At 34.2% G+C, this 12859-nt stretch overlaps 1 protein-coding gene across 1 annotated transcript; it reads right to left on the bottom strand.

The window, feature by feature from the left end:
- Positions 1-4964: 4964 nt before the first annotated feature.
- Positions 4965-8265, bottom strand: si:dkey-4p15.5 (zona pellucida-like domain-containing protein 1). The gene is made up of 11 exons (XM_051664823.1): positions 8220-8265; positions 7654-7767; positions 7279-7505; positions 6928-7112; positions 6748-6820; positions 6542-6639; positions 6358-6438; positions 6097-6268; positions 5895-5988; positions 5769-5789; positions 4965-5396 (listed from the first exon to the last, which is right to left on the bottom strand). The coding sequence occupies exons 2-11, from the start codon at positions 7754-7756 to the stop codon at positions 5302-5304; spliced, it is 1149 nt and encodes a 382-aa protein (XP_051520783.1). The 5' UTR covers positions 7757-7767; positions 8220-8265; the 3' UTR covers positions 4965-5301.
- Between the last annotated feature and the right edge of the window lie 4594 nt (positions 8266-12859).

Here is a 12859-nt window from a genome sequence, read left to right as displayed (position 1 = left end):
CGACAGCGCTGTTGAATGAATGGAACTTTTATGGAAATGGGTCTCAGAACAGTTGAAAGACACCTGATTTTCATCCTACCTCCGTATACAGTCTCGGAATGCAGCATTTTCCATCTTTCCGATGTGAGACTCACAAGCACATACCATAGTAAAACTACTGTGACTGTATTTCAGCGTGTGCTCGAAAGTGAAACTGATTGGTCAGTGGCGAACTTCTGAAGAGAGCGTGATTGGTCAGTTGAGTAAAAAAAAAAAAATGCTCATAGAACAAGGGCTCTGGTGTAGTTATGGGAAGTCTACTCCAAAAGAGTCGATTCCTCGTCTCTGACAAGTCCTAGAATTGGAGTCGACTCTAATACAGGAATCAATTCTTCTGTTCGACTCCGTAACTTTACAAATAAGAGAAGTACATGAGTTTCCTTTCTATCTTTCAGCAAAAACAAAGAACACATGCTCCCTTGGGAGAGAGAGTTATCTTATACAGATTCACTGAGTAAACCACAGGAAGATTTTACGAAGAGAATGGGATTGTGGAATGACATGATCCAGGTTTGAACTCGTACTACTTACCATGCAGTTCTCTCTATACAAGTTTACACTTTTGAAAAAAAAAAAAAAAACACACAAAAAACAGACAAACATATATATACATATATAGTTGAAGTCAGAAGTTTACATACACCTTAACCAAATACACAGTGCTGGTCCTACCCCATTTGGCACCCTAGGTGAGACCCACCAGTTTATCAAAATTACCTTTCTAAAAGCCTGCTGTGGCAGTATCATGGTACAATGATGATACAATATGGTAAAACCATGGTATTTTTATTATATACAGTAGGCCAATATCATGGTATTTATATAGAAGGCTACTCCAAAGAACATGTCCAAAAAACATGGTATTGGTTTGGTTTTGGTACTTTTAAGCACTTTCATTTAATATAAGTGTTTTGATACACTTTTCTTTAGAAAGTCTCTTTACCTGCAGTAGACAATCGTTCACAGACTGCACTCGCACATAATCTTCATCACTGGCAAAGAACTGAATGCAGCTGCAGGTTTTGTTTAATTGAATTGTAAGTAAATATTCACTTTATTCAGCGATGTTTTTGTTCTCTGTCTTCTAAAGCATCCCGTTACTGTTTTACTGCCCGTACGTTAGACAAATTCATTGAGAAGAAACGACTCAAAAGACTGATTAATTCACTCATCAGGCATCACTTCAGTTCACGAACCCTGCTGAGTTTATGGCCGTGTTCACAATGGCATACTATCCATAGTACTCTCACTGTTTTTTTGCCAAACACAGGTCTAACAGAAACAGTAAGAGTAGTATGGTAGTAAGGCATTTAGTACACAGTCCATTTGTTCCATGGGGGGCACCACAACACATCATCGGAACACACAGAACACATTTTGTTTGTCACAGATTGAACACATACTTATTGGCTCAGTAGATTGGCACCCCCCAAGCGATGCTGTCCTAGGCGCTCGCGTTTGTCGCCTAATGGGTTGACCGACCCTGCAAATACATTTAAACACAATTTCTGACATTTAATCACAGAAAACATTGCCTGTCTTAGGACAGTTAGGATCACTACTTTATTTTAAGAATGTGAAATGTCAGAATAATAGAGAGAGAGAATGATTCATTTCAGCTTTCATTTCTTTCATCACATTCCCAGTGGGTCAGAAGTTTACATACACTTTGTTAGTATTTGGTAGCATGGCCTTTAAATTGTTTAACTTGGGTCAAACATTTTGGGTAGCCTTCCACAAGCTTCTCACAATAAGTTACTGGAATTTTGGCCCATTCCTCCAGACAGAACTGGTGTAACTGAGCCAGGTTTGTAGGCCTCCTTGCTCGCACATGCTTTTTCAGTTTTTCCCACAAATATTATATCAGATTGAGGGCTTTGTGATATCCACTCCAATACCTTGTCTTTGTTGTCCTTAAGCCATTTTGCCACAACTTTGGAGGTATGCTTTGGGTCATTGTCCATTTGAAAGACCCATTTGCGACCGAGCTTTAAATTCCTGGCTGATGTCTTGAGATGTTGCTTTAATATATCCACATAACCTTCCTTCCTCATGATGCCATCTATTTTGTGAAGTACACCAGTCCCTCCTGCAGCAAAGCACCCCCACAACATGATGCTGTCACCCCCATGCTTCACGGTTGGGATGGTGTTCTTCGGCTTGCAAGCCTCACCCTTTTTCCTCCAAACATAACGATGGTCATTATGGCCAAACAGTTTAATTTTTGTTTCATTAGACCAGAGTACATTTCTCCAAAAAGTAAGATCTTTGTCCCCATGTGGTTTTGGAGCAGTGACTTCTTCTTGCTGAGCAGCCTTTCAGGTTATGTCGATATAGGACTCGTTTTACTGTGGATATAGATACTTGTCTCCCTGTTTCCTCCAGCATCTTCACAAAGTCCTTTGCTGTTGTTCTGGGATTGATTTGCACTCTTCGCATCAAACTACGTTAATCTCTAGGAGACAGAATGCATCTGCTTCCCGAGCGGTATGATGGCTGCATGGTCTCATGGTATTTATACTTGCATACTATTGTTTGTACAGATGAACGTGGTACCTTCAGGCATTTGGAAATTGCTCCCAAGGATGAACCAGACTTGTGGAGGTCCACAAATTGTTTTCTGAGGTCTTGGCTGATTTCTTTTGATTTTCCCATGATGTCAAGCAAAGAGGAACTGAGTTTGAAGGTAGACCTTAAAATACATCCACAGGTACACCTCCAGTTCAGTACATCTCCTATCAGAAGCTAACTGGCTAATTGTCTAAAGGCTTGACATCATTTTCTGGAATTTTCCAAGCTGCTTAAAGGCACAGTTAACTTAGTGTATGTAAACGTCTGACCCACTGGAATTGTGATATAGTCAATTAAAAGTGAAACAATCTGTCTGTAAACAATTGTTGGAAAAATTACTGGTGTCATGCACAAAGTAGATGTCCTAAACAACTTGCCAAAACTATAGTTTGCTAATATGAAATCTGTGGAGTGGTTAAAAAATGTGTTTTAATGACTTCAACCTAAGTCCACGTGATGACTTAAAGTTCATCAAGAGTGGCCCATCCAGGAGCAATAATTAATGTACACATGTAGAGATAGTGTCACTCACACAAGCACAAAACACCATCAGGATAACACACGTGACACTAAAATAATGCAATAAACTTTAACTAAACAACATAAAATATAACACGGAACACCCAAAAATACATAATTGATATTACAAATAAGAAGCATAACTATGCCCATAAAATATAATAAAATGTGATGGGTCACACAGGGACTTCTGGGAATGCCTGATTATAGTTTTTTTAACCATAATTTAACAATAACCGTAAAAGTACATGTATTCTGTTGTTTAACATAACATATATTTTTACCATTTATTACACAGTAAATTCCTACTTTTTACATCTAAAAAACAACATTTTAAAAATATTTTACCATAAAATGACATGTATTGTCTTTTTAACATTTATGTTAAGGTAACTACCCGTTAACCAATTAAAGTTTTTTCCTGTAGCATTTTTACATAACGTTAAACATTCTTTTTTTTCAGTGTACCGTGCTACTGTGAATAAGGTCTATTCTATGAAATAATCTCTTCACATTCTGCTTCAGAAATTGTGTCTATTAAAACCCCTTAAACTCTATGGACCCACCAACAGGTCCATGGGGGGCGCTATATTGCAAAATAGGTTTACGCTTAAAATGTTAAAATCCCTGGATACATAAGTCAGGCATATGGGGTATCTTTCGAAAGCTTAAAATCTAAACTTTTCATAGCACACCATATATTTTTCATTTATGTCACATAAAATAAAGTGTGACAATAAAGTGATTTGATTTGATTTGATTTGATTTGATTTGAAATAACAAAATAAGGGCTGAAAACAGCTGTGTAGTAAAAAAGAGCTACCTAGAGGTAATGTAGTAGAAATATTAATGTGAAAGTCTTTCACATAGCATTTTAATGGACTAGTCATTTATCCAATGAAAGCTCTCATTCTCAAGAATAAGACTGTACAGCTTATTTTGTTGTCCTAATACCACAGTTTTTCAAATTTTTCAGATTTTCAAAAGTATCACAAAATTAAATATGATTTCTATCAGACATCAAATACGAACGTCTTTATTATATACTGATAAATGCAGCTGTAAGCCACAAGTATAGCCAAAAACTTTATATCTGCTTTTACATTCTTTTACTTTTTTTTCTACAAAATGAGCCATTGTTTACTTGTCTGTGAGCTTGCTTGGGTAAATAATCCAATGTTATTTCTAAGATGTCCAGAACAAAATATGCAGTCCAGCAGGAAAAGCATGCTAAACAAATCATTAGAAAAATATGTTATCGACTATTGGTGATAAACTCTTTTCTAATGACACTTAGATTGAGCTTCTAGTCCACTCAGGGGCCAAGATATTCTATTAAACAAAATTATATGCTTACAAAGTTAGGACAACATTTTTTTTATTTCTGTTCATCATAAGATTGTAAACATATACGATATTTTTTTTTTATTATTATTTGGGAGTAGTTCTGAAGAAATTAGACCAATTTTTTGCAATTAGTCCACAGAATGCGTAAATGGTTAGCTTTTTCAAACCTCAACTATCTTAAACAATTTTTGAACAAAACACAAAAGTTTTTTAGTTATGTAACTGTGATATGTAAATCCATAATAAAGTGACCAATAATTACAGTACCTGAGCACTCGAGCTGCCATACTGTCAAGTGAAAATATACTCTAACTTATTAAAGTAATTAAACTTTCATTTTGACTGAAATGTGGTTTAAAAATCTGTTAAAATTACCATATGTAATATATAGGATTAATATATAGAATACATTTTTCTGAAAAAATAAATAAATAAAAAATATATAATATATTTTTTTTTTAAATCCCAGGAACAAAGATGGTGTCTAACACGTTTTTATTCATGTTTAAATGTGAAATTGTTACATTTACATCCCCAAGATAAAAATGATATAATTATTCCCAAGAACTGTAATACATGCATAAACTTTAAATATAACAGTTGCAAAAGTTGGTGTTGTGAACACTACTTTGTGAACATGCTTCTTTTTTAAAGATCATAGAACTAAAAGATTCGTATTATCAACAGTATTAATTGGGAAATAGAGCTGTTGATGGCTGACACATAACTTTTGTACATTCTCATCATATAGTCAGAGATCTGCAAAGTCAAGACATGCTGCTTTCAATTAAATGGTAGCCAAAGGAATTTCCGCATCTTGCTGTATCACCATGCAGACACCCAGTCCAGTAGAAAGAAGCTCAACAAGCCAGTGGCTATGCCAACAGATGTCACATGACAGGTGGATCCTGATGAGGTAGCTAGATATGCATGGGGAAACAGATCAGTTGTACAGTAAATGAAATTATCATAACAAAACATTTGTTGTAAAAATGTCTGGATAAGGTTTGTTTATTATCTAGTTAAAGAGATAGTTCACCAAAATCTGAAAATGTGTCATCATTTTCTCACGTTGTCCCAAATCCATACGAATTAGACAGAATGTTAGGCTCAGTCACCATTCACTTTCATTTAAAAAAGAGCAGATTCAACATTCTTCAAAATGTCTCCTCTTGTGTTTCACGGAAGAAAGAAAGTCAATCGAGTTTGGAATGACATTAGGGTAAATGATGACAGAATATTCATTTTGGGTGAACCACCCCTTTAGGATACTGGTATTGGTGAATTCTTACTTTGAGAGGTCACAGGGACACCTGATGAAGCAACACAGAAAAAGACAGATTTTGTTTCATTAGTCATTTGGTTTGGTTTATTTATCTATTCATAAAGGCTTGGAAAATTGACATGTTTCTTTTTACCATTGTCAACTCTGGTTCTGATTGGTCCTGAGGAGATAGTGGCTGCATCACTCGAGTTGACTGGAGATTGCAGCTCTCTCTTTTGTACACATCTCTACAAAACAAAAAAGATATGATGATATCCACCTTCTGTAAAAGATTCACTGCCACTTTCTAATACAATTAAAGCATCATATATGCATCACTGTGCATTTTTAATTACCGGAATCAAGGAGGCGCAAGTTGAGTTCTCACAGAGTCTGGTAGCACAATGCAGATAGAAAGTGGAGATAGTCAGGTTTCTATGTTCCAAAAAGCGGAAAGCCTCAAAGGAGAAGCGAGCTTCCTGGGATATCCCGTTCAAATCGATCTTTGTCTGTGGATCACGAGGGCACCTATAGACAACAATAGATGATGTTGTCACAAGAGAACTAGGCATCTTCTTAACTGCGCTCTTTCATTCCACTTTTTATGAATGACTCACCCAATTAAAAGGTCATAGGAGGTGCTGCTGGATGGATATGGGCTTGTTGTGGCGTAGCAACGGTCCAGCAGCACATTGAACCTTAAAATGCACAAAATTGTATTTTTTTACATCTGTAATTCAGTAAGCAGTGCTGTGAATTTCAATAAGTACATTCTGATACATCCAAGAGTTAAAGTCTTACTTGTTTGTGAGATTTGTTGCCTTAACCTGAACAAATATTTTAGTTTTCAACTGCAGCCCAGTTACTGGTATCTGGAGTTTAGTACTATAGTCCGCAGCCTTAAAAGTTGGAAAATAAAGAGATGGATGTAATGAAATTTGTATCGACTGACTCTGTAATTTGTGTAAATGTTATTTAATCTTCAGACATAAAGAAAGGATCCTTACACTATAAAGATTCATGCTTAGAGTACTGATGAAGGTTCCATTGTTGTCTTTAATAGCAAGACTCACTCCTGACCTGTTCACATGAAGAGAAGCTTTTTAGTAAGTTTCAGTACATGTATGAATTTTAGAAATGTCAACATGATAGATTTTCATGAATAGATTTTTGGGATTTATACTCACACGGCAATCTGAGTGTTGTTGACTACATACTGCAGTGGATACGCACATGAAAACTGGTATGTCAGTTGTTGCCGGTAAGTGATAGTGCTGCTACTGAGATCCCAGGAATTGATTAATCCAGAGATATTAACAGACTGGATTTGGGAGAAGTCTGAGAATACTCCTGTGCCCACTTGATTTGTGATCTAACCAACAAAAAAGCAACAAACAAGAAATGCTGGAAGTCTTTTTATTTTCTTTTCTTTTCTTTTCTTTTCTTTTCTTTTTTTTTTTTTTTTTTTTTGAGTCTGTGCATCTTGTTTAAAAGTGAATAGCTTTGAAATTGATTGAACTACCTTAGAAAGCTCTTACGTTCATATTGTTGCCACAAAGGGACAGTGTTTCCTGAGAGATTGAGAAGTTGAATTGCAACACAGGAGGACTGGCAGTCCAGTCTGCTGTCCCGAGGCAGGCTGGGATGTTAAATTTAGCATTGAGGGCCATTAGAGATTCATTGTATCCTCCGAAGTAAATTGGACACAGCAGAACTTTTAAATACATTTGATTGGTTCCACATGTCACTGTCATATCGGCATTTTCTGAAAGATATGAATATTTGATTATTTCAGATGCTTCTGAATTATTCATTAGACTTACATACTGTATGTGTATCAGATCATCACAGATACATAATTCTTTCTGTATAAAGAAAGTTTAACTGAATCTTTAAGAGAATAGAGCACTGACCTGCCAGTTTGTAGGAAGGGGAAGTAAGACACGTTTGGAGACCCTGAGCATCACATTGTAGAACGAGGGCCGTAAGGTAAATCAGATGGGCTAGCCTGATCATCTTGAGGCAAACTAACAAAGACAAACCATTTGAAAAGACAAGCATTTGAGAAGAAGTTCCTTTTTTCATCAAATATTAATGTATCTAACCACACATTTTAAATTTTATGATTCATCAAATCTATGAAATAAAAAGTTTCATTTCAGGGTTGCAGTATTATACAGAAGCAAATATTTCTTACACTGCAAAAATATAAAATAAAATAAATAATAATATTTGTGGTCTTGTTTTCTGGATTTCTTTTTCAAAAACATTCTTGAAACAAGTGCAATTTACTTTTGTCTCGTTTCCTAGAATATTTCTTAAATTAAGCATATTTTTCTCAGAATAATTTTTTCTTGTTTTAAGCTAAATTTGACCAATGTTTAGATATGTTTAGATATTTTTACTGGAAACCGACAAGAAAATGAATTTTGCAATGTATGCCAAATAAATCATTTCTAGAGAATAAAGTATACCTCACCCTGTGTGTGCAACAACCCACAGAACTCTTGAACTTGAACGAGTAACTTCACCTTCCTTCATTGCAAGTTCATTCAGATTCTGTATTTATACAGAGGAAAAGGGTGTGCGACAAAGCATAACAAAGAAGAGAGCAACACGAGACCTTCTGAACTCTTCACTGATATTACCTCTTCACTATTCAAACCTGGTTTCTACTGTAAGTTTACAAAACAATTTTGTCATCAATATTGTTGACTGAACAGATAATTCCCTAGACAACAACTGTAACTGGTGCATCTTATAAGTATGTCAAATCTCTATCAAACAAACTTTCTCATCAAGACCTTACATAAAAAAATTTACATAAAAAAATCCATATATTTGAGCAAGCTATATTCATTCAACAGCTCAAAAATATATGTATTCCTAATATCATGTTAGGATTATATGTATGTCCTTACACCACAATCATCTTAATATGGCCATATATGTACATATATATACAATATATGTTCATATATTTGAGCATATTTGTACAGATTTGTTTCAAGCAGTAATAACCTTCCTATTCTGTTCGGTCATTTTTGACCATAATACATTTTTCAGATAAGACACAAATGGTTTTATTTATCTGAGTGGTACAAGACTTTGTGACTTTTACTCCACTAGCCATCTGAACACACAAAACAAATTTGGACTTGACTTGATAAGTCTAAGTGTTTGTTTAAAAAAAAAAAAAAAAAAAAAAGCGACACCTTTGCTGTTCGTGGTCATGTATAGACCATAGGAAATGATGGTCAAGTCAAGTCATTTTTATTTGTATAGCGCCTTTCACAACACACATCGTTTCAAAGCAGCTTTACAGAAGATCATGCATTACCAGAAAATGAATCTGTAATATCTATAATGTCTTAGAGTCATCATTGTGAATGGTTTAAATATAATTTTGTCTTATACAATATATAAAAAAGCCACAGTGCAGATAAAATCACACACACACACACACACACACACACAGAGAGAGAGAGAGAGAAATGAAGAGGTGAAACTTTACAGTTATTACATTTTAAATTTGAAATAAATGATTGGTGACAAAATTATTATTTTATTTCTTCTCAACACCTGGTCAGGTTTGACTGTAAGCATAATGTGACATTATTGCAAAAACTGATACTTCAAAACAGTTTTAAAAAATGCTAAACTTTGACAAAAGATAGTTTGATAATGTCGAAAAATATATCTAAATGCATAACTTGTGATAAAATGTAGAATTACAACACAGTAAGTGGCTGCATAGAACACTGAGGCCATCTACCGGCTATTATTGTCATAACATGATTTTCAAGTCATGTTATTTTTTTTTTTTTTTCACCAGATGGCAGCAATCTGCCCATGAAACAGGACACATTCTCATATTTTCCTCATGTTTCAACAAGGCTTTTAATGTAATTAGGTTTATGTATGTGTAAATATACATATACATAAGATGTTATATGTAAATAACATCTTTAAAAAAAAAAAAAAAAAAAAAAAAACACAAAATGCATAATTTTATTGTTTTTTTCTTCAGGGAAGAAGAAATTATATAAATTCTTTAAAAACAAAACAAAAAAACAAAAACAAAACAAAAACACCTGTACTGTGTCTGGTCAAAAATGACTGCAAACAGCAAAGTAAGCAGCCCTACTTGATCAGAATAGGGTTAGGATTGTACTTTCATCAAAAACTTTATTGTATTTTTATTTATTTTTTAAAGGTGCTGGTCACTGTACAGGGGTTTTAAGACATATAATTTATTTGTATTAATAGTTTTGGTTCTACCTTTACTACTTACATCATAGTTAGATATTTTTTTATATTACAAGAGCAACCACATAAAAGATATTCCCTTGATGAAACCAAGCACCTTTTCAAAGATAACAGGGCAAACTGAATTTATATACAAACAGTAAAGGGGATTCCTCTTGTAAGACAGAGGCAGATCAATTATTCTCAAAGCATTTTCTCCAACATAGCTATGGCATGCCATATTTGATATTCAGCATGTAGTCCAACAATCACAAAGCTCTTAAGATAAACAACAGATGGGAGTCTTTGTGGAAAATCAACTAAATACTTAGTTAAAATGAATTAATCTAACAAAAAAAAAAAAAAAAAAGGTCTATTTTGCTTTAGTTTGTGGTTAACCTGTCAGTATTCAGTTATTTCAAATAACAAAACATGTTTTTTGATAGGACAAGATTGTACCTTGTGGCCTTTTCCAGGGCAGGTACAAAAGGTACTGAGAATAATATTACAAAAACATTCCACTGTTTTTCTGATCTAACCCTTTTTGTTGAAAATATCACATCCCAGTGGATTTGAAATTACTAACCACTCTGCTTTGTCTAGTCCATCAGGGTGTGTCTATGTTCTGCTTCGCTTTCACTATAAACTAAACTCATCACACCCTCTATACAATACCTGCATCCCTTTATGAGACAGAAGGCTTAAACCAGGTATTGTTTCCACCTGAGCTGTCACAGATTGGTTTCAGTGCATGTGAACTGATTGTCTTACTAAAATCATTGCCACTATTGACAATTTTGACAGGTCTCTGACTGACAGAGTGTTTCGTCTTAACACTCCCCTTGTGGCTTCTTTTTTAAGTGGCAAACACATGACTAAATTTAAGAGCAGCTTCCATCTGCAGACCGTCAAAACAGCCACTAGTTCACTCATCCTTGCATTTGGATGCTCATTCTGCTCATTCACTTTCTTGTCACTTTACTGATGTATGCTGCTATATGGTATAATTAAATAGCTCAGTTGGTCACTTTACTGTATGTTCACTGTCGCAGAATTCACTACCTGCTCTTTTATTTTTATATATAGATTTCACACCCTATAACATTCCATACTCTATATTTATATACACTTAACTTGACAAATCTACCATACGGGTGTGATTAACACTTATTCTGTAGTGCAAACAGGAGCTGTGGCCAATCCTCTAAAAGAAATACATCAAGACGAAAATAATTAGTTATGAAAATAGTTATGAAAATGTGAATTAGAAAATAGGCCTACATAACCACAACTATAAGCATCAAAGGTAAGATTATTTCTTTGTAGAACAACTGCAGACAACAACCTCCATGTCAAATGGCATATACAACATAGCTACAATTCACAACTGACTCAAGAATGATTTTGACAATATATTTAAAAATCACTGGAACAAGAAGGAGATAATATTTAAAATTGCTTATCACATTTTTGTCCAATGAATGTATGAATGTCCAGATAGTATGTAATGTGTGGCAAACATTTACTTTGTGTTTGTGCTATCCTTAGAGTTACCACCAGTCCAGCAATTTCCAGAACTGTACAGTTTTTTGGCCATCTGTCCTGGAAAAATGTAATTGGGGTGAAAAAATCTCCTGGAATTTCAGTATTTTTCAGATGCTTTCCCTTGTTGATGAACCCTTGATGAACCCTTGTTTATAAGCACACTATGCAAGTTGGAGAATCAAATGCATTCTCATATGAATCATAAGAAAGTCTGATTAATTTTAATGAACTGGTTTGTACGGACGATTGAGATTTTTCACTTTTGTGTACAAGCCTTTAAACTTTAGTGTACTTACTATAAAATATTAATGTTCTGGAAAACGTCATATAAAGGAAAGTCCTTCCTCTTACTGTAAGTAATGTTTTCATATTTCAATATTTTAAAGATTTGCGCATTTCAATTGCATAACAAATTTCCATCAAATTGAATTTTGTGATATTTTAACTAAATTAAATAGGTAACAAACTTTTTTTAAAATTTTTTTTTTTTTTACTTAATTTTGTTAAAGATTTCTCAATTCAGTTTGACTGAAATTTGTTATGACATTGAAACATGTAAATCTTGAAAATATTTTTGTACATTTATTTGATTTCCTTTGGTTTTATAGATAACTCTATACTTTATACATACAGTACATATTCAAACTTTTAAATGTTCAGTGTGAACCATAAACTAAAGAAAACAGCTTAGGGCCTGAAAAAGTAAATAATATGTTAAACCTGTACACACACAAATTACACATTTTTTATTATTATTATTACACATTTCAATTTCATAACAAAATTCCATCAAATTGAATTGAGTAATCTTTAACAAAAAATAAATAAATAAATAAATAAATAAATATTTTAAGTTTTTGTTTAATTTTGGTAAAAATAACACAATTCATTTCAGTGGAATTTTGTCATGAAATTGAAATGCGCGTCTTAAAAATAGACTAAATTTGTGCTAAAATGGCCACCAGAACAACAAGTAGGCTTTTGACCAGAAACATTTTCAATCTAACGCTATGCCGCAGCACAGTTGAGTGAATTGTGTGTTTGTATTGTTGTTGTTGTTGTTGTTTTTTTTTTTTTTTTTTTTTTTAATGTACAGATATGATCTCCAAACGTGCATGGAGCTGCGGGAGGTGAGCACAATTGATGGCATGGGCAAGACAGACAGTGCGACTTGGCTGATCCACCAATTAAAACGTTCATTTCAGACGCGATTGAATATTTGCTAACCAATCATATTTTCTGTTTCAGTAAGGGGCGGGACATTTACAGCGTCTTAGTTGATGCACAAGCATCCGAAGGCGTCATTTATGGGTGGGACGGGTGGGA

Source organism: Myxocyprinus asiaticus, chromosome 31, assembly GCF_019703515.2.
Source record: "Myxocyprinus asiaticus isolate MX2 ecotype Aquarium Trade chromosome 31, UBuf_Myxa_2, whole genome shotgun sequence".
NCBI classification, from domain to species: domain Eukaryota; kingdom Metazoa; phylum Chordata; class Actinopteri; order Cypriniformes; family Catostomidae; genus Myxocyprinus; species Myxocyprinus asiaticus.
The sequence above is the reverse complement of the archived record's forward strand: the minus strand, read 5'-3'. Positions and strand labels throughout refer to the sequence as shown.